This window comes from Arachis ipaensis, chromosome B07 (assembly GCF_000816755.2).
Source record: "Arachis ipaensis cultivar K30076 chromosome B07, Araip1.1, whole genome shotgun sequence".
In the NCBI taxonomy this organism is placed as follows: domain Eukaryota; kingdom Viridiplantae; phylum Streptophyta; class Magnoliopsida; order Fabales; family Fabaceae; genus Arachis; species Arachis ipaensis.
The window spans coordinates 58602225-58624079 of NC_029791.2; the positions used below are offsets into that span (position 1 = coordinate 58602225).

Consider the following 21855-nt stretch of genomic DNA (forward strand, 5'->3'; position numbering starts at 1 on the left):
TGAAGATTTTTAAAGAAAAGAAAAACATGCAAGACACCAAATTTAGAAATTTTCAATCTTTAGACACTAACAAATTGAAAATGCATATGGAAAACAAGAAAAGACACAAAACAAGAAAATATGAAGATCAAACAAGAAGACTTGTCAAGAACAACTTGAAGATCATGAAGAACACATGCATGAGTTTTCGAAATTTTAAAGAAAAATTAAAAGCATGCAATTGACACAAAACTTACAATTTGACACTAGACTCAAATAAGAAACATCAAATTTTTGGTTTTTATGATTTTATAAAATTTTTTGGTATTTTTTGAAAATTCTTTTGAAAAGAAAAATAAGGATTTCAAAATTTTTAATAGGAATTCCAGGAATCTTGTAATGTTAGTCTAAAGCTCCGGTCCAAGAATTAGACATGGCTTACTAGCCAGCCAAGCTTTCAGTGAAAGCTCCGGTCCAAAATACTAGACATGGCCAATGGCCAGCCAAGCTTTAGCAGATACAAATCAGACATACAACAGTTGATACTTCATCCAACTTCATTCTATGCTGATAAGTGGAAGCCCCAATCTAAATGAATTACACATGGCTTTACAGCCAGCCAGGCTTCAACATGCTTCATGAAACTCTAGAATTCCTTCTTTAAAAATTCTGAAGATCATAAATAAATTTTTTTTGAAAAATATTTTTATTTTTTTTTCGAAAATAAAAATAAAAATAATAAAAAAAAGCTTAAAATTAAAATAAAATAACCTAATCTGAGCAACAAGATGAACCGTCAGTTGTCCAAACTCGAACAATCCCCGGCAACGGCGCCAAAAACTTGGTGTACGAAATTGTGATCATCAACAATGGCGCCAAAGGCTTGGTGCTCTCAAACGTGAATCACACTTTGTCACAACTTCGCACAACTAACCAGCAAGTGCACTGGGTCGTCCAAGTAATAAACCTTACGTGAGTAAGGGTCGATCCCACGGAGATTGTCGGCTTGAAGCAAGCTATGGTCACCTTGTAAATCTCAGTCAGGCAGATTCAAATGGTTATAGAGAATTGATAATTAAAACATAATTAAAATATAAACTAGAATAGAGATACTTATGTAATTCATTGGTGAGAATTTCAGGTAAGCGTATAGAGATGCTTTCGTTCCTCCTGAACCTCTGCTTTCCTGCTGTCTTCATCCAATCATTCCTACTCCTTTCCATGGCAAGCTGTATGTTGGGCATCACCGTTGTCAATGGCTACATCCCGTCCTCTCTGTGAAAATGGTCCAATGCGCTCTCACTGCATGGCTAATCATCTATCAGTTCTCGATCATATTGGAATAGGATTTACTATCCTTTTGCGTCTGTCACTACGCCCAGCACTCGCGAGTTTGAAGCTCGTCACAGCCATCCCTTCCCGGATCCTACTCGGAATACCACAGACAAGGTTTAGACTTTTCGGATCACAGGAATGGCCGTCCATGGGTTCTAACTTATACCACGAAGACTCTAATATCTCGGACTCGGTCCCCTGTATTAGATATCTAAGAGATACTCATTCTATCTCATCTTCATGTAGAACGGAAGTGGTTGTCAGGCACGTGTTCATAAGTGAGAATGGTGATGAGCGTCACATAATCATCACATTCATCATGTTCTTGGGTGTGAATGAATATCTTAGAATAGGAATAAGCTTGAATTGAATAGAAAAATAATAGTACTTTGCATTAATACTCGAGGAACAGCAGAGCTCCACACCTTAATCTATGGTGTGTAGAAAATCTACCGTTAAAAATACATAAGAACAAGGTCTAGGCATGGCCGAGAGGCCAGCCTCCATGATCTCAGAACTAAACGTCCAAAGATCCCTGAATACAATAGTAAAAAGTCCTATTTATGCTAAACTAGTTACTAGGGTTACAGAGATAAGTAAATGATGCAGAAATCCACTTCCGGGGCCCACTTGGTGTGTGCTTGGACTGAGCATTGAAGCTTTCACGTGGAAAGGTCTTTCTTGGAGTTAAACGCCAGTTTGTAACCTGTTTCTGGCGTTTAACTCCACTTTGCAACCTGTTTCTGGCGTTTGACTCCAGAATAGGGCAGGGAGCTGGCGTTGAACGCCAGTTTGCGTCATCTAAACTTGGGCAAAGTATGGACTGTTTTATATTGCTGGAAAACCCTGGATGTCTACTTTCCAATGCAATTAAGAGCGCACCATTTGGAGTTTTGTAGCTCCAGAAAATTTACTTTGAGTGCAGGGAGGTCAGAATCCAACAGCATCTGCAGTCCTTCTTCAACCTCTGAATCTGATTTTTGCTCAAGTCCCTCAATTTCAGCCAGAAAATACCTGAAATCACAGAAAAACACACAAACTCATAGTAAAGTCTAGAAATGTAAATTTTATTTAAAAACTAATAAAAATATACTAAAAACTAACTAAATCATACTAAAAACTATGTAAATAATGCCAAAAAGCGTATAAATTATCCGCTCATCAGTAACTAATAAAAGAAAAATTAGACAAAGACAGAAAAAAAATAAAAAGGAAGATTGAAAATCTTGAGAGAAGAGTAAGAAGGTAAGGTAGTGTGCAAATGAAGATATGAGAAGAGAAAGAAGAGAAAAAGAGAGTGTGGGACCGCCGGAGGTGGTGGTCGCCGGTGGATGAAGTCATCGGTGATAATGGGCAGAGAAAAGGTAGTAGAAAGGGTAGAGAAGGGAGGAGGAAGGAGTAGAAGAAGAAGAATGAATGAGAGTTGAAAATAGGGCGCGCTATAGTAAAACTGCGTTGGAGGTGCGACGCACGCGCGTAATCCACGCGTACGCGTGGATGATCAGAAAAGAAGAGCGACGCGTAAGCGTCGCCCACGCTTACGCGTGGGTAGAAGAAAGGAGAAGGGACGTGTACGCGTCAAGGGATGCGCACGCGTGGAACCAGTTGTGCGTCGCGCATAAAACTGGCACAGATGTGGCACAACTCTCTGGAAAATGTACCAGAGTTTGCAAAAATGACAATTGACGCGTGCGCATCACCCACGCTTATGCGTGGGTGAGCCAAAATCCCAGCGACGCACATGCGTGAGGCAACGTTATTCCCCTTGCACAAAAGGTGCATGAAGCTCGCACAAGTCTCTGGAAAATGTACCAGAGGTGGCGAATTCGGCAACCGACGCGTACGCGTCACTCACGCTCATGCGTGGGTTGCGTTATAGGCAGTCGACGCGTACGCATGGGAAGCAGTGTGCTCTCAGCACAGAATTAGCACAAACCCAGCCCAACTCTCTGGTTTTTGTACCAGGAGTTGGGAAAACGCATCGACGCGTACGCGTCATCCACGCTTGCGCGTGGATCGACACTCTTTTTTTTTTCAACATGAAGAAAGGCAATTTTAACACATTCTTGGTAGGCATTCAAGCTAGATAGTCAAGAAAATACTCACCAATTCATGCATTACTCAAAATGAAGTATTTTCTCTAACATTACCAATTCATCCATACCAAGATCAATGAAATCTATATAAATATCATAACAAGTCACAACATTAACAAAATCTAGAAAACCTAAACAAACGCAACAACATCAAGCAATCACAAAATCAATCAAAAGCTCTAAACCTATGCAAGAAAGCATATACAAAGGAAGATCATACCATGGTAGGGTGTCTCCCACCTAGCACTTTTCTTTTACGTCCTTAAGTTGGATGGTCATGAGCTTAAGCTTTTCCTCCTTCTGGTGCATCCTCAAGTAGAAACACCTCCACTTCCCATGGTGACTTGTAGCCATGATACCTCTTTACCTTGTGGCCGTTCACTTTGAATGTTGCACCACCTTGAGGGTGGAATAATTCGACCACACCATAGGGTTTTACCTTCTTCACTCTAAAGGGACCATCCCACCTTGAACGGAGCTTCCCGGTCATGAATCTAAGCCTCGAGTTGTATAGGAGAACTTCATCTCCTTCTTGAAAATCCTTCTTCCGGCTATGGTGGTCATGGAATGCTTTAGTCTTTTCTTTGTAGATCCGAGCATTCTCATATGCCTCCATTCTAAGACATTCAACCTCATCCAATTGCAATTTTCTGGCTATACCTGCTTTGGTGATGTCCATGTTACACTGCTTAACTGCCCAATAGGCCCTATGCTCAATTTCAACCGGGAGGTGGCATGCTTTTCCATAGATGATTCGAAAGGGACTCATCCCTAACGGGGTCTTATAGGCCGTCCTATATGCCCACAATGCATCTCCCAACCGAGAGATCCAGTCCTTCCTTTGTGGACTCACCACTTTCTCCAAAATTCGCTTAATCTCTCGGTTGGACACCTCCGCTTGCCCATTGGTTTGGAGGTGATAAGCGGTTGCAACCTTGTGTAGTACCCCATACCTCTTGAGTAGTGCTTCTACCTTCATGTTACAAAAGTGAAAACCTTGGTCGCTTACGATTACTCGTGGTGACCCATAGTGGCATACAATATTGTTTCTAATGAAAGAAACTATGGTATTAGCGTCATCAAGACAGGTAGGTATCGGTTCTACCCACTTTGATACGTAATCAACCGCTAACAGGATGTACATATATTCGCTTGAGTTAGGAAATGGTCCCTGATGCAGGCGAAAATTAGCCAATTAAGAAATTATAGTAAGAACAGCGTTGTAAGTACAGTTCTTAACCGACAAAAATCCGCTTATCAATTTAGAAGGGGTGTCACAAAATTAGAATAAAAATACTGGGAGTAGAAATCCCAGGTCGTCTCCCAACGAGTTGACAAAAGGGTGCTATTTTATCAGTCAGGAATTTTCCGAGAAAATTTGAGAGTTGGAGAACAGAAAAATAAAGGATTGTGAATGAAAGCAATGTAAATTAAAAGAGATTTTATATAATCAAATAAAAATCCTTGACCGGGGGAATGATTAATTGAAAGTTCTATCCTTGCTGGATTTTCTCAAGTGTAGTATCAAGAGGTTGTTGTTTTCACTTAGTTAACCCTTACTAAATAAAGGAAAGTCAAGAGATTAAGCTAACTCTTATTCATAAGTCCTAATCCTTTCCCTTGGGAAAGATTAGCGTTAGTTCCTAGAGAGTTAGCCAACAACTTCCAGTTTAACTAATCACTTGAGCATTTCAACTTAAAAGTCTCCTTTTAATCAACCCCCAAGTCAAGTTAGGAGTCTACTCCATTGACATGAATATAACGTTCACAGAAATATAAGAAGAAGACATGATAAATTAAATAAAATAGGAATTGGAAATTAAATTAAAAGTAAAAATAGTTCTTCGCATTAATAAATCCCAAAATGCAACATACTTATCTGAACAATGTTAATAAGTAATCAAAAGAGCAAAGGAATAAGAAAACAAACTAGAATAATAGCAACTTCAACGGAGGTAGTGACTCTTCTCAATATCCAAAGCAAAAGTATAAACTATAAAAACTAGGACTATGAATGTGAAAAAAACCTAGAGGAAGAGTGATTCCTCTCTAAGATTCCAATCTAAAAACTAAAAACTATGTGAATGAGAATGTGTCTTGAGTCTCTGCTCGTCCCCTGGCTCTAGTCTGTGTTTCTGGGCCAGAAACTGGGTCCAAACTCGGCCCAAAATTGCCCCCAGCATTTTCTACGATTTTTGCAGGTAGCACATGTCACACGTACGCGTCAGTCACGCGTACGCGTCGCTGGTCATTTTCGCGTATCACGCGTACGCGTCAAGCACGCGCACGCGTCGCTGTGCGAACTCCAATTCACGCGCACGCATGAGCCATGCGTGCGCGTCGCTCTTCGCTGGTTATCTCCTTTAATTCTTGTGCTCCTTGCATTTATGCAAGCTTCCTCTCCATCCTCTAAGCCATTCCTGCCCTATAAAGCCTGAAAACACTTAACGCACAGATCACGGCATTGAATGGTATAAAGAAGGATTAAAAATATACAATTTAAAGGCTTAGGAAGCAAGATTTCAATTATGGAACAAAACTAGGAAGGAATTGTAAAATCATTCAATCTGTATGAATAAGTGTGTAAAGAATTGATAAAAACCACTCAAATCAGCATAAGATAAACTATAAAATAGTGGTTTATCAAACTCCCTACACTTAAACATTAGCGTGTCCTCATGCTAAGATCAAGGAGATAGAAAGAATGAATGGGAAAAAGTAAGACTCATGAGATGCAACCTATATGAGTGCAACTATATGCTAAGATGATTCTGTCTACTTGGTCAAAAAGTAAATAAGTTCTTCAAGACAAACATAAATCAGATTCCACTAATTTAAATCACACAATAAGAGACAAGTAAACTTGTAAGAAGATAGCTCATGAAAGCAGGGAACATAGAATCAAGCATTGAACCCTCACTGTTAGTGTATATGCACTCTAATCTCTCAAGTGTCTAGGATTAATCACTCTACTCTTCTCTAGTCATGCTTTCTAAACTTTGTTCTTCATCTAACCACTCAACAAATATTTAGTATACCAATGCAAACATCATGAGGTCTTTTCAAGGTTGTAATGAGGCTAAGGTAGAGGTGAGCTACAATATGAATCTTTGACTAACCTAAGCTCTACCTAACACACACATACACTCTATGTAACTCTAAAATCATGCCTAGCTACCCATAATTTCCACTTTTGCATATTTCACATACTCATGTACCAAACTTTTTTCTTCAATTTCATCACCTATGCATTGATCTTTTATTTAACTTAGCATTGAGGTAATTTTGTCCCCTTATTTATTTATTTACTTATTTATTTGAATATTTTTGGTTTTTTTTAACATAAAAATAAACATAACATATCAATGCACTTGTGTTTTTAATAATTTGTTTTTTTCTGGTCTCAAATGAGTAAGTACCCAAATTCCTAATATTTTGTCAATAGAACACTGTACACTTTCATCAACCTAAGTTCCCACAGTTTCCTACACTTAATTGATACACAATCTCTATCTTAAGCTAACCAAAGATTCACTTGGGGTAATTAATTATTTTTCTGCTTAAGTCTAGTGATGTGATAAAATATAGAACAAATGGGGATTAAAAGGCTCAAGGTGGCTAACAAAGGTGATTGAAAGGGTAGGCTATTTGGGATAAGTGAGGTAATAACAAATGATGGCCTCAATCATATGCAAGCATGTAAATATACTAAACAATGGACATATAGAATGAAACAAAATATAGATTACAATCATAGAGAAGAAAATACACAAGAATAAAATATTATGGTTAAATAATGTAACCATGTAATTAAGCTCAAAATCTCACAGGTTGTGTGTTCTTAGCTATAATTCATGTTCCAATTTACAATCTTCCAACAGGTTTAACACTAATTTTCAATTTAAATTAGTGAAATACTATAAAAAGGGTCTTGAAAAGAAACTCATGACTTTAACCAAGCAAAACATACATGCAAACAATTATTATCATTGTAATCTATCCTATCTAACAAAAGAAAAAGTCAAATGTTGGTGTTAAGAGAGAAAAGTTACCTTCGGAAGTCAAGGACTGACCTCCCCACACTTAAGGCTTGGCACGGTCCTCCGTGCCATCAGTAAGGAGCAAGGGAGGGCTGGAAGCATCGCCTCCAGTGTCTGGTTCGCCTTGGCTGCCTATGCTACTGGATGAAGGGGAGTTTGGGGTGTCCTTTGGGTCTAGAGGTGGGTGTGTACCAACTAGGAGGTCCTTCAGATAGTTGTATCTGTACTTGTTACGGCACTTCATTTGCTCCATTCGCCAGGCTTGCCAGTCAAACCTCTCAAGGATCTGAAGGAACATATGATGGATGGATGGTGCTTGTGGTGTGGATGATGGTGGAGTGGATGAGGGAGGAGTATCCAAAGATGGACCGGCAGGCCGGCTCGCAGAGGGTACTGATGGCCTGATGTACTTCCCATTCGGGACATACTGGTCGGCTCTAGGGATCATGACCTTCGTGTGTCTCCTGTCCGAGATGGCACATCGGCTGCAGAGACAAAATCTGAAACCAAGGCAGGGAGAGGCAGGTTACCCGTAATCTGTACATGTCCCATGGCATCCCGGATGTGTCGGGGTAGGTTGAGGGGTTGCTCTGTCAGGATGCACCAGATGAGGACAGCCATGTCTGCTGTGAAGGTCGACTCGTGAGTGCTCAGAAGGACATAGTGGGACATAATTTGTGCCCACACACGAGCTTCCAGGGTGAGTGATTGGGCTGAGATGCTCTTGAATTTTAAACGATGCTACCCGTAGATCCACTTGCTGCCAGGTTGGGCTATAACTCCAAGTACGCTGTCCCAGTCCAACTGATACATCTGGCGCTTACGAGATGCTTCTTGATATGCATCCCATCCCTCAGGACTAGGTGGAAGGTCCAATGCTCTTTGTATAGCACTCTCGGAGATAGGGACTTGCTGCTGACGAACATAGACAGTCTGTAGAGTAGACGAGTAGAAGTTTGAGTAAAATTCAACTACCCATGATAAGTTGGCCTCTCGCGACTATCTCCTCAAAAATCTCCACTGTCTCTTCTCTATTCGGGGCTCCTCAAAATCAACAAAGTGTGTTGGGATAATGAGTAGATGCTCATTGCTATAGTTCCTCTCAACCAAGATGGGAAACATCTATTTGCAATAACGGTTAGCAAACCGTGTAGAGTCTCAGGCGGAAAAGGCTTTCTCTGATTCATCAACTTTAATGATCCTCTTCACCCGCTTTCTTGGTGGCTTGACACTGGTAGATGGAAGTGCTTTAGCCAGTGTTTGCTTGGTTCCTCTCCTAGCCGGTGGCTTGTCAGTGGCCTTCTCTTTTCCTTTCTTGGTACCCATGCCTAAGGAAGAAGAAAAAGGAGGAATGTGAAATATAGATAACCAAAACTGGAAGGGAGAAAATTCCAAGTAATAATGAATGCCAAAGGAAAGATGTTAGCTTAAATACATGGTAGCTACAACATGTAAGTAAGACATCAATTAAGACCAATAAGGCAATTCATAATTAAATAGATGCAAGAGGTGAAAGCATGCAAGGAATAGGCATGAGAAACGTAACTCAAGCATAAAAAATTAAATGTGCCAATATAGAGAGTATATGATGACAATTGTGAATGATAATCCCAAATACATGTGGAGTACAAGGGTTGTGAAAAAGAGGCATTCAAGTAAAAGAGTAAAACAAAATAGAGTTCAGGATGCCATAGGTGCTTTTTCACAAACACTTGGTGAGCAAGATAGAAAAGGAATGAAAATAATATAATCCAAATGTATATGAGAGCCAAACTAAAGTATCAATTGTCAAATCACTCCATACAATAACCACAAGCTTCAGGATAATAAGGTAATACCCAAATAAAACTCCAATACCAACATAAGAATGCATGAAAAAGAAAAGGAAAAAGAAACCATAAATAAGTAAGCAAAAAGAAAGATAGAGAAGAAAGAAACATAAATAAATGCAATAATGAAAGAGTAGATGGGAGTAAGAAAAGAACCTTGATGAAGAAGATGAAAAAGGAAAGAAGAAAGTAGTAGAAAGTAAGAAAGAATAAGGAAGAAGGAAGAAAGAAGAAAGAAATTAGGATTGAAAAGAATTAGGATTGGGGGAGAGGGGATTTGAAATCAGGCGCTGAAGTGGATAAATTGTGCGTCACATGCGACGCGTACACGTGCATCACGCGTACGCGTGGATCGCGCTATTTTCAGGTGACGCGTACACGTCAGGGACGTGTGCGCGTGATATGGGTTGTGCGATTGGCGCGAAGGTAGCCTCGCGCGTGCACAACTCTCTGTTTGATTCGCATATGTGCCAAATTTGTATACGACGCGTGCACGTCAGGGACGCGCATGCGTGGATGGCCTTGATGGGAAAACGACACATACGCGTGATGGGGGTTGTGCTCCCAGCACAGTTCCAGCCCCACACCATCATAACTCTTTGGCCATACACCCATTTACGCCGATTTGCAGGGCCACGCGTACGCGTGGGGGACGCATACACGTGGAATGGTGAAAACGCAAGCGATGCATACGCGTGAGGGACGCGTACGCGTGGACTTGCTTGTGCGCCAGGCACACCACCAGCACCACTTCTACCTAACTCTTTGTTCAAATTTTTATTTTTCATGCACACACATATGTGCATTTTTTTATGCAGAATGCAAAATGCAGATGAATATGCAGAAATTATGAATGAACACTATGGAAAAATAAAAAGAAAATAAAACTAAGAATGAAAACGGAACGATCATACCATGGTGGGTTGTCTCCCACCTAGTACTTTGCTTTTACGTCCTTAAGTTGGACGGTCCACAAGCTCAATCTGCTTCTGTTGGTGGATCTTCCAAGAGGAAGACCTCTAGCTCTTTATTGTCCTTCATCTTCTCACCATGATACAGCTTTAAGCGATGTCCATTAACCTTGATGAATTTGGAACTTGAAAGATGACTCAGGTGGAAGACTCTGTATGGCTCTGCCTTCTCTACTCTGTAGGGGCCTTTCCATCTGGATCTCAACTTTTCTGGCATGAGCCTCAGCCTGGAGTTGTAAAGGAGAACTAGCTCCCCAGGTCTAAACTCTCTTCTCTTGATATGCTTGTAATGCACAGCCTTCACATTCTCTTTGTATAATCTGGAGTTGTCATAAGCTTCGAGTCAAAGAGTCTCCAGTTCTCCTAGTTGCAGCTTCCTTTCAGCACCAGCTTTTTCAAATCCCATGTTGCATTCTCTCATAGCCCAGAAGGCCTTGTGTTCTACCTCCACTGGGAGGTGACAAGCCTTTCCGTATACTAGGCGGAAGGGACACATCCCAATGGGTGTCTTGTACGCTGTTCGATACGCCCAAAGTGCATCTACAAGCCTGGTGCTCCAGTCCTTCCTATGAGACTTTACTATCTTCTCCAGAATGCGCTTTATTTCTCTATTAGACACCTCTACTTGCCCATTGGTATGGAGATGTGACGAACGGAAAGTTGATGGTTTAGAAATTCGCAAATAAAAGCTCTCGTTGTAAGTATAGTTTCTAAACCAACAAAGAATCCTTTCGTACAAAAAAATTGTTTGTCACTAAAGCAAACCCAATAAAATTTATAACCGAAGTATTGAAATCTTGGGTCATCTCTCAAGGAATTACAGGGAGGTGTAGTTATTATTGGTTATGAATTTTTTGAGAATTTTTGGAATGAGGAATGGGAAAATAAATAATTATAAATTAAAGCAATAAAAATTAACAAGAGGTTTTATGTAATTAAAATAAAAAGCCTTGATTGGAAGAATGATTAATTGGAAGTTCTATCCTTGTTGGAATTCTCTCAAGTGTAGTATAAAGAGGTTGTTGTTTTCACTTAGTTAACCCTTACTAAATAAAGGAAAGTCAAGTGATTGTGCTAACTCTTATTCGTAAATCCTAGTCTTCTCCCTTGGGAAGGTCTAGCATTAGTAAATAGAGAATTAGCCAACAACTTCCAATTTAACTAATTACTTGGGCATTCCAACTCAAGTGTCTCATTTTAATCAACTCCTATGTCAAGTTGGGAGTCTACTCTGCCATCTTGCATACCATCTTCATTGTTGGGAGTTTGGAATAGAAAAGAGACATGATAATTGAAATAAAATTGGAAACAATTAAATAAATAAAATTAAATGAAAAAGAACCCTTTGCATTAATAAATGAACATTGAACCTGGAATTGAGAAGAAGAAGAAATCCTAATCCTAAAACCTAAGAGAGAGGAGAGAGCCTCTCTCTCTCTAAAATTACATCTAAAACCTAAAATTGTGAATAATCAATGTTGTATTTATGAATGAATGGATTCCCCCACTTTATAGCCTCTAATCTGTGTTTTCTGGGCCGAAAACTGGGTCAGAAACAGCCTAGAAATCGCCCCCAGCGATTTCTGATACGTCCAGAACGCGGCAAAGTCACGCGTACGCGTCGTCTACGCGTACGCGTGGATTGAATTTTCTCCAGGTCACGCGTGCACGTGATCCATGCGTGCGCATCGCCTATCTTCGGGGAAGTTATAAAAAGTTTCTTGAAAAAAAATATTACTTTAACCAAGTGGTGGTAAAATATGCACAAAATCAAACAAATATGCAATCAAACATGCAAATGCAACAATGAACAAACAAAGAAAATAAAACATTGGTGTTGAGAAGAAATTAATTAACCTACGGAAGTCGGTATCGACCTCCCCACACTTAAAGATTGCACCGTCCTCAGTGCATGCTAAGATGTGCAAGTGAACGGGCTGCTACAATTGATGCTTCTTTGTTTTTAAAGATTGTGTAGATGGACTTGTCTGTCGCCCCGTGTAAACGTTTTCTGTTACCCTTCCTCGGTGGCCATCCTGAAAGAAGAGGAAAAAGAAGAAAAGTAACCCAAAAACAAAGATAGAAAATAATTTAAAATATTGTTGGGTTAATGCCAAATGCTGAGAGACTCAATTACATGGTAGCTACAACATGCAAGTGAGAAAACAGTAGAAGCACATGGCAAATCAAGAGTGCAAAAATTTTGCAACAAAAGGGAAAGAGATAGTAGGTAATGAAAGACAGTATAAACTCATGTCAATGCAAAAGTAATACAAGTATCATAAAAGATGAGCATTGACTTAAGTAATGTTACCCAACAGTGTAAAACAAGTCACTAAGCACCAAAATAATACCAGAAAAGACACAACAGTTGAATAAGAACATGTGACACCAATGAAAAATGAATAACTTTAGAAAAGAAAATAAAAATATCCACAAAATTAAAATACAATTAATGAAAGTATGCAAATGTAATAGAAAAAAAGAATGAAAGAGAATAATGATGAGAAGGTAAATAAAAGAAGAAAAAGAAAATAAGAAATGAGGAAGAAAGAAAAAGAAAAGAGAGAGAAAAGGAGAAGAAAGGAGTCCGCGAAGCGACGCGTAAGCGTCGCCCACGCTTAAGCGTGGGTGAGCAAGAATCCTAATGATGCGTAAGCGTCGGTCACGCGTATGCGTGACCACTGGTTGTGCTAAACGCACAATACCAGCACCAAGGTAGCACAACTCTCGGCCACATCACCCATTGACGCCGATTTGGCGATCCACGCGTACGCGTCGCTGACGCTTACACGTGGGGTGACGCGCACGCGTTTCCCACGCGTACGCGTGGGTTGGCTCGTGCGCAAGGCACCTTTCCCGTACAGCTCCTGTGTAACTTTCTGTAAGATTTAGCGTCGCATGTGACGCGTGTGCGTGGGACGTGCTTTTCTTTTCTTCTTTATATATATATATATATATATATGTATATATGCTGCAGATGATGATGCAGATTTTACAAATTAACACTGATAAAATTAAAATAAAATAAAACTGAGAATAAAAAGAGACGATCATACCATGGTGGGTTGTCTCCCACCTAGCACTTTTAGTTAAAGTCCTTAAGTTGGACATTTGGCGAGCTCCTTGTCATGGAGGCTTGTGCTTGAACTCATCCTGACTCATCTTGAAACTGCCACCAATGCTTGGACTTCCAATAATCTTCATCATTTTCAAGTGAATTTGCCAAGCCTTGAGGGAGTTCTTCACAAGCTTTGAGCTCCCAAAGTTGATCCCCGTGTATGCCCGGATCACAAATCTTGATTCTACACCCTTCTTCAAGTTGATCATGATGATTCCATCCGGGTGGTAAACAATCTGAATTCTCACTAAGGCATCCAAACAGTTTCTTAGACCCATTCATTCGAGCACTACACCAACCCTTGCATTTAGATTTTGAGCTCCTAACCACAATGAGCCTAGGATTGTGTTGCCAACCACTAACCATCTCCCTCTTACTCTTAAGGCTACAAAGAGCTCTAAGCTGACCATCTGTCTCAAGTAGCCCATATTCAAGTGGGAAGGTAAAGGTTAAGGATAAGTGTTTTACCCACTTGAATGTTGTATTGGATGGTAATGGTTTTGGGGGAGAGGTCTCCAACAACTTTGGCAAGGTGATTTCCAGCTCCATTCCCTTGAGCTCTTCCTTGACGACTTCCACCTCTTTACAAGCTTCTTCAATTTCAACCTCTTCCTCATGGTATCTTTCTTCCAATTCAATCTCTTCTTCATTACTTACCAAGGGCATGGGAGGTTGTGCTTCTTCTTCTTTAATCTCCATGTCTAGTCCAATGGGAGAGGATTCAATTGTAGGTAAGGCTGCATCAATGCTCGAATCCATCTCTTGATCAACCTCTTCAAAATCTCCAACAATGATATGCCTTAGAGGTTGTACACCCTCTTCAACATCAAATTCAAACGTCTTGGAAGGAGGTTCTATGACTAAACTTTCCTATGGAGGTTCTGCATCTCCTAAATCTTCAACCACTTCCTCTTCTTCAGTAATTTCGGCTTTCTCCACTTGCTCTAGTAAAAAATCCAGCTCCTCCTTGTTAACCTCCACCTCTTGACAACTTCCTTCAAGGTTCTTTCCTACCTCCCCTTTTAGGGCCTCCTCTAGCTTCTTATGAAGTATGGATTCGCGAAGATGATTCCTTTTTTCTTGTTCCATTGCAATAGCATAACTGGGATCATCTTGATCTTGGATTGATGGATGTGGGTGCTCTACCATGGAGGGTGGTGATGTGCTAAAACTTGAGGGTTGAATATTGGAGGTAGAGGGTTGGTTCATGCGGGATATAAGATTTTAGAGTGTAAAGGTGAGACCAATGATATTAGAGATGAGTGTGTTGTTGTCCAATGGAGGTTGGGGTGGATAAGAGGGTTCATTTGTTGGGAGAAAGGGCTTATAATATGGAGGTGGTTCTTCTTGATAAGGATATAGAGATGGTGAATATTGAGGTGGTGGTTCTGGGTGTGGTGGATAAGGATTAGGATCATATGGAGGTGAATGGTGAAAAGGGGCTTGTGAGTGTGGTGGTTCAAAGTTATGTTGAGGAGGTAGTTCATAGGCATATGATGGGGTTTGTTGGTAACTACAAGGGGGTCCACCATATCTATCATCTTGGTACACACCTCAGAATGGCTCTTGACCATAGTAATTTGGTGGAGGTGGTTTATCACGAAAGGGTCCACCATAACTATTGTCTTGGTATGCATCACAGAATGGTTGTTGGTTATAGCGTTTTGGAGGGGGTTGCTGCCAAGAGGGTTGATCAAATCTTTGTGGGTCCTCCCATCTTTGATTCTTCCAACCTTGATGCCTGTTCTCATTATAGCTTCCATTCCTTATAACAACATTGGAACCAAACTTGAAACCAGAGGGGTGAGAACTCATAGTAGATAAAGAAAATAAAAATTAATGAAAATAAACTCCTAAAATTAGAAACATTAACAAAGAAACGAAAAAGCAAATATTTACAATAACCAATAATAAGGCACACGTTTGCAATTCCCCAGCAACAGCGCCATTTTGACGAACAGAAAATTGATGGTTTAGAAATTCGCAAATAAAAGCTCTCGTTGTAAGTATAGTTTCTAAACCAACAAAGAATCCTTTCGTACAAAAAAAAATTGTTTGTCACTAAAGCAAACCCAATAAAATTTATAACCGAAGTATTGAAACCTCGGGTCATCTCTCAAGGAATTGCAGGGAGGTGTAGTTATTATTGGTTATGAATTTTCTGAGAATTTTTGGAATGAGGAATGGGAAAATAAATAATTATAAATTAAAGCAATGAAAATTAACAAGAGGTTTTATGTAATTAAAATAAAAAGCCTTGATTGGAAGAATGATTAATTGGAAGTTCTATCCTTGTTGGAATTCTCTCAATTGTAGTATTAAGAGGTTGTTGTTTTTACTTAGTTAACCCTTAATAAATAAAGGAAAGTCAAGTGATTGAGCTAACTCTTATTCGCAAATCCCAGTCCTCTCCCTTGTGAAGGTCTAGCGTTAGTAAATAGAGAATTAGCCAACAACTTTTAATTTAACTAATTACTTGAGCATTCCAACTCAAGTGTCTCCTTTTAATCAACCTCCATGTCAAGTTGGGAGTCTACTCTTCCATCTTGCATACCATCTTCGTTGTTAGGAGTTTGGAATAGAAAAGAGACATGATAATTGGAATAAAATTGGAAATAATTAAATAAATAAAATTAAATGAAAAACTACTCTTTGCATTAATAATTTAAATGAACATTGAACCTGAAATTGAGAAGAAGAAGAAATCCTAATCCTAAAACCTAAGAGAGAGGAGAGAGCCTCTCTCTCTCTCTCTCTCTCTCTAAAACTACATCTAAAACCTAAAATTGTGAATAATGAATGTTGTATTTATGAATAAATAGATTCTCCCACTTTATAGCCTTTAATATGTATTTTCTGGGCCGATAACTGGGTTAGAAACAGCCCAGAAATTGCCCTCAGCAATTTTTGATACGTCCAGCACACGGCAAACTCACGCATACGCGTCGTCCACGCGTACGCGTGGATTGAATTTTCTCCAGCTCACACGTACACGTGATCCACGCGTACGCGTTGCCTATCTTCGGGGAAGCTATGGTGAATTATATATCGTTGCGAATTCCCGGATGTTAGCTTTCCAACGCAACTAGAACCGCTTCATTTGGACTTCTGTAGCTCAAGTTATCGTTGATTTAGTACCAAGAGGTCATGTTAGACAGCTTTAGCAGTTCCTTCAGTTTCTTGTATTCCTTCCACTTTTGCATGCTTCCTTTCCATCCTCTAAGCCATTCCTGCCCTATAAACCCTGAAATCACTTAACACACATATCAAGGCATCGAATGGTAATAAGAGAGGATTAAACATAGCAAATTTAAGGGCAAAGAAACATGTTTTCAATCATAGCACAAAATCAGGAAGGAAAATGTACAACATGCGAATTGTATGAATAAGTGTGAGAATAATGGATAAAATCCACTAGATTAAGCATAGGATAATCCCTAAAAATGGGGTTTATCAGGATGGTAAGCTGTTGCCACTTTGTGAACAATCCTATGCTTCTTCAGTAAACCTGCTAATCTCCTGTTACAAAAGTGAGTGCCTTGATCACTCATGATTGCTCGTGGTGATCCAAAGCGACAGATGATATGGTTTCTAACAAAGGAGACAACAGTGTTAGCATCATCAGTACGGGTAGGAATTGCTTCCACCCATTTAGAAACATAATCTACAGCTAACAATATGTATAGAAAACCACTAGATTTCGGGAATGGACCCATGAAGTCAATGCCCCAAACATAAAAAATTTCACAGAACAGCATAAGATGTTGGGGCATCTCATCCCTCTTGGATATATTACCAAACCTTTGGCATGGGAAACAAGTTTTACAGAAGGCAGTAGCATCTTTAAAAAGAGTGGGCCACCAGAATTCACAGTCTAAAATCTTTCTAGCTGTTCTTTGAGGGCCAAAATGTCCACCACTCTCAGAGGAGTGACAGGCCTCTAAAATTGACTAGAATTCTTATTGAGGCACACACCTTCTAATTACCTGGTCAGCACCATACCTCCATAAATATGGGTCATCCCATATATAATATTTGGACTCGCTTTTCATCTTGTCCCTTTGATGCTTAGTAAAAGTAGGAGGGAAGGTATGGCTAACTAGATAATTAGCTACAGGTGCATACCAAGGAACTACTTCAGATACAGCGTGCAAGCTATCAAATGGAAACACATCATTGATAGGAGTGGAGTCATCCTTAATGTGCTCAAGGCAACTCAAGTGGTCTGTCACTAAATTCTGGGAACCACTCCTATCCTTAATTTCTAAATCAAATTCTTGCAGCAGCAATATCCAACGTATTAACCTTGGTTTGGACTCTTTTTTAGCTAATAAATGTTTTAGAGCTGCATGGTCTGAGTATATTACCACCTTAGTACCAAGTAAATAGGCTCAGAATTTATCTAGAGGAAAAACAATAGCCAGAAGCTCTTTTTCAGTGGTAGTGTAATTAGACTGAGCAGCGTCTAAGGTCTTAGAAGCATAAGCTATTACAAAAGGATCCTTACCTTCGTGCTGGGCCAGCGCCACTCCTACTGCATGGTTGGAAGCATCACACATAATCTCAAAAGGCTGGCTCCAGTTTGGTCCTCTCACAATCGGAGCTTGAGTCAAGGCAAGCATCAGCTTATCAAACGCCTCCTTACAGTCCGCTTTCAGCTCGAACTCAACATCTTTCTGCAGCAGTTTGGATAAAGGCAATGCTACCTTGCTGAAGTCTTTGATAAATCTCCGGTAGAAACCTGCATGGCCAAGGAACGAATGGACTTCCCTCACGGAGGAGGGGTAAGGCAAACTAGAAATTACATCTACCTTTGCTGGATCTATAGAAATACCAGTATTAGAAACAATGTGTCCTAGAACAATACCTTCTTTTACCATAAAATGACATTTTTCAAAATTTAACACAAGGTTTGAACTAACACACCTGTCTAATACTCTAGCTAAACTATCCAAGCAAAGGCTAAATAAATCACCATAAACACTAAAATTATCCATGAAAACTTCCATACAGCTCTCTATAAGATCAGAGAAAATGCTCATCATGCACCTTTGGAAAGTAGCTGGTGCATTACACAAGCCAAAAGGCATCCTCTTGTATGCATACGTTCCAAAGGGACATATAAAAGTAGTCTTCTCCTGATCCTCAGGAGCTATATGAATTTGAAAGTAGCCTGTATAACCATCTAAAAAGCAGTAATGTGGTTTACCTGACAAATGATCAAGCATCTGATCGATAAATGGCAGGGGGTAGTAATCCTTGCGAGTAGCCTGGTTGAGGCGCTTGTAATCAATGCAAACTCTCCAGGCGTTCTGCACTCTAGTTGTCAAGAGCTCTCCATGTTCATTCTTCACTGTTGTGACTCTAGACTTCTTGGGCACCACTTGTACTGGACTGACCCATTCACTGTCTGAGATGGGGTAGATGATATCAGCTTCAAGCAGTCTAGTCACTTCCTTCTTGACAACTTCTAAGATGGTGGGGTTCAGTCGCCTCTGAGGTTGATGGACAGGCCTTGCTCCCTCTTTTTCTAAAAATATTCTGTGCTCACAAAGTTGAGGGCTGATACCTACTATATCTGCCAAGCTCCACCCAATTACTTTCTTGTGTCTTCTCAGCACACTAAGTAGCTACTCCTCCTATTGGGAAGTGAGTTCCCTTGCAATGATAACTGGGAGCTTCTGATGATCCTCAAGGTAAGCATACTTGAGGTGGGGTGGAAGGGACCTTAACTCCATTTTCTGTTCATGGCTGGGCACTTGATCATCTGGGGCGGGTGATGGTGACAAGGTATCTTCAGTAAGCTCAGGGGGTGTCCCCATACTTGCCTCTTTCTCCATGTGCCTTTCTTCTACTTCCTCTTTGTGAATTGTAGCTACAGTCTCATCAATGATGTCGTACTAGAAAATAGAATGATCTTCCGGAGGATGCTTCATAGCTTCATCCAAGTTAAAGCTCAATGCGCTGCCATCTATCTCAAAGGAGTAAGTTCCTGAAAATGCATCCAACTTGAACTTTGAAGTCTTCAGAAAGGGCCTTCCAAGTAGGATGGATGATGGTCTTCCTGAGTCATTAGGGACATATCCAAAATATAGAAGTCAATAGAAAATGTGAGCCTTTTGATGCTCACCAGCACGTCCTCAGCAATTCTAACCACAGAGATAATGCTTTTATCTGCCAAAACAAAACGTGCTGCCGAGCTTTTTAAGGGAGGGAGCCTCAAAGCATCATATACAGATAATGGCATTATACTAACACATGCGCCTAAATCACACATGTAGTCAAAAAATTTTACACCATCTATAGTAATAGTAACCATGCATGGACCTGGGTCACTACATTTTTCAGGTATATCACCCACTAAAGCAAAAATGGAGCTACCTAGAGGAATAGTTTCTAATTCATTTAATTTATCTTTATGCATGCACAAATCTTTTAGAAACTTAGCATATTTAGGTACCTACTGAATGGCATATAAAAGTGGAATGGTTACCTCAACCTTTTTAAACATTTCTACCATTTTAGGGTCTAGCTCCATCTATTTTCTGGGCTTCCTAGCAAGGTGTGGAAATGGAATAGGAATGGCGCCACTTGCAGCTTCTGCGTTCCTTGGTGCTCCATTCCTTGGTTGAGCTGCTTCTTCATCAACCATGTCTTGTACTATATATTCTTCTTCTTCTTCAGCAGCTTCTACCTCCATAGTACTTTGAACTGGAGCGTCTCATTTTAAGCTTGGCTCCGCATGACTCCTCTCTGATAGTGTAGTCCTGGACCTCAAAGTAATGGCATTGATTCCTCCTTTGGGGTTGGGTAGAGGCTGAGACGGAAGTGTACTAGAGCTTACAGGTTGAGTGTTGGAAGTACTCGACGATCCCATCTGGGAGACTAGAGCTTGTATAGCAGAGGTCAGACCGGTAAGTGTATTCTGAATGTCTTGGTGTCCTTGCGTCATAGCGTGAAGCATCTCATCCTTAGAAGAAGAAGGAGGGGGGGGTAAGTGGCTTGAGGGCCCTGCTGTTGGTTGTTTTGAGATCCCTGGGCTTGTCTTTGGTGAAGTGTCCGGTAAGGCTGGTTTTGGTTTTGCTGAGACTGGTTCTGCTGATTGTTGTTGTTGTTCCACCTCTGATTTCCACCATTATCTCTGCCCCCTTGGTTGGAGTTATCTTGCCAACCTTGGTTGTAGTTCCCACCTTGGTTATAATTGCCGCCTTGTTGATAGTATCCTTGATTCGGGCGGTCATAGAAGTTGTGGGTAGCTGCCAAGGTGTTGTCTTCTTGTTGGAGCTGCGGGCATTTATCAGTGTAATGAGTATTGCATACACATATTCCGCAAATTCTCTGAGGGGTCAACTGTTGATACTGTTGTTATGGGGGGGCTGAGGTTATTGCTGATTCAGCTGTATCTGCTTCAGTAGGTTGGTCATCTCACATAGAGTCTGTGTGAGAGTAGTAGTCTCACTGCTAGAGGAAACCTCTGCAATAGCTTTGGGATGGTTGTTTCTGTGCCTAGCATTCCGAGTGGACTTAGCTAGGTTGCTAATCAGTTGCCATGCTTCATCCGCGGTCTTGTACTTTTTCAGAGAACCATTACTTGCACCATCCAGTGTAGTCTTATTCTGAGGCTTCATGCCTTGTGTGAAGTAGCTGATCAACACCAACCTGTCAATCATGTGGTGGGGGCATGCATCTAGAAGATTCCTGAAGTGCTCCCAATACTCATAAAGGGTCTCTGACTCGCGTTGGATAATGCAGGAAATCTCCTTCCTAAGTCTATCTGTAACTTTAGCTGGAAAGTATTTTTCCAAGATTTCTCTCCTGAGCGTATCTCAGTTAGTAACAACTGCTTTAGGTTGAGTGTAATACCACTCCATCACCTTTCTCTCAAGAGAAAACGGGAAGGCGGTTAGTAGAATAGAAGTCTCATCTGCACCATGACGCCTAACAGTAGAACAAGCTGTCTGAAAATCCCTGAGGTGCTTGACAGGTGGTATGCGAAATTGTTACTCAGGTTGTGAATTATTGTTCAAAATTGATTCCCTAGCGATGGCACCAAAAAAATGGATGCACAGAACCATGGTCTCAACATATCTTCACAACTTCGCATAACTAACCAGCAAGTGCACTGGGTCATCCAAGTAATACCTTACGTGAGTAAGGGTCGAATCCCACGGAGATTGTTGGTATGAAGCAAGCTATGGTCACCTTGTAAATCTCAGTCAGGCGGATATAGACTATTATATATTGCTGGAAAGCTCTGGATGTCTACTTTCCAATTCAATTAGTAACGCGCCATTTTGAGTTCTGTAGCTCCAGAAAATCCATTTTGAGTGTAGGGAGGTCAGAATCCAACAGCATCAGCAGTCCTTCTTCAACCTCTGAATCTGATTTTTGCTCAAGTCCCTTAATTTCAGCCAGAAAATACCTGAAATCACAGAAAAACACATAAACTCATAGTAAAGTCCAGAAATGTGAATTTAACATAAA

The 21855-nt window shown here is 40.4% G+C and overlaps 1 protein-coding gene across 1 annotated transcript; it reads right to left on the bottom strand.

Moving 5' to 3' along the window:
- On the bottom strand, positions 3694-4554 carry LOC107607316. Its single transcript, XM_016309284.1, has one exon. The coding sequence runs from the start codon at positions 4552-4554 to the stop codon at positions 3694-3696; it is 861 nt and encodes a 286-aa protein (XP_016164770.1).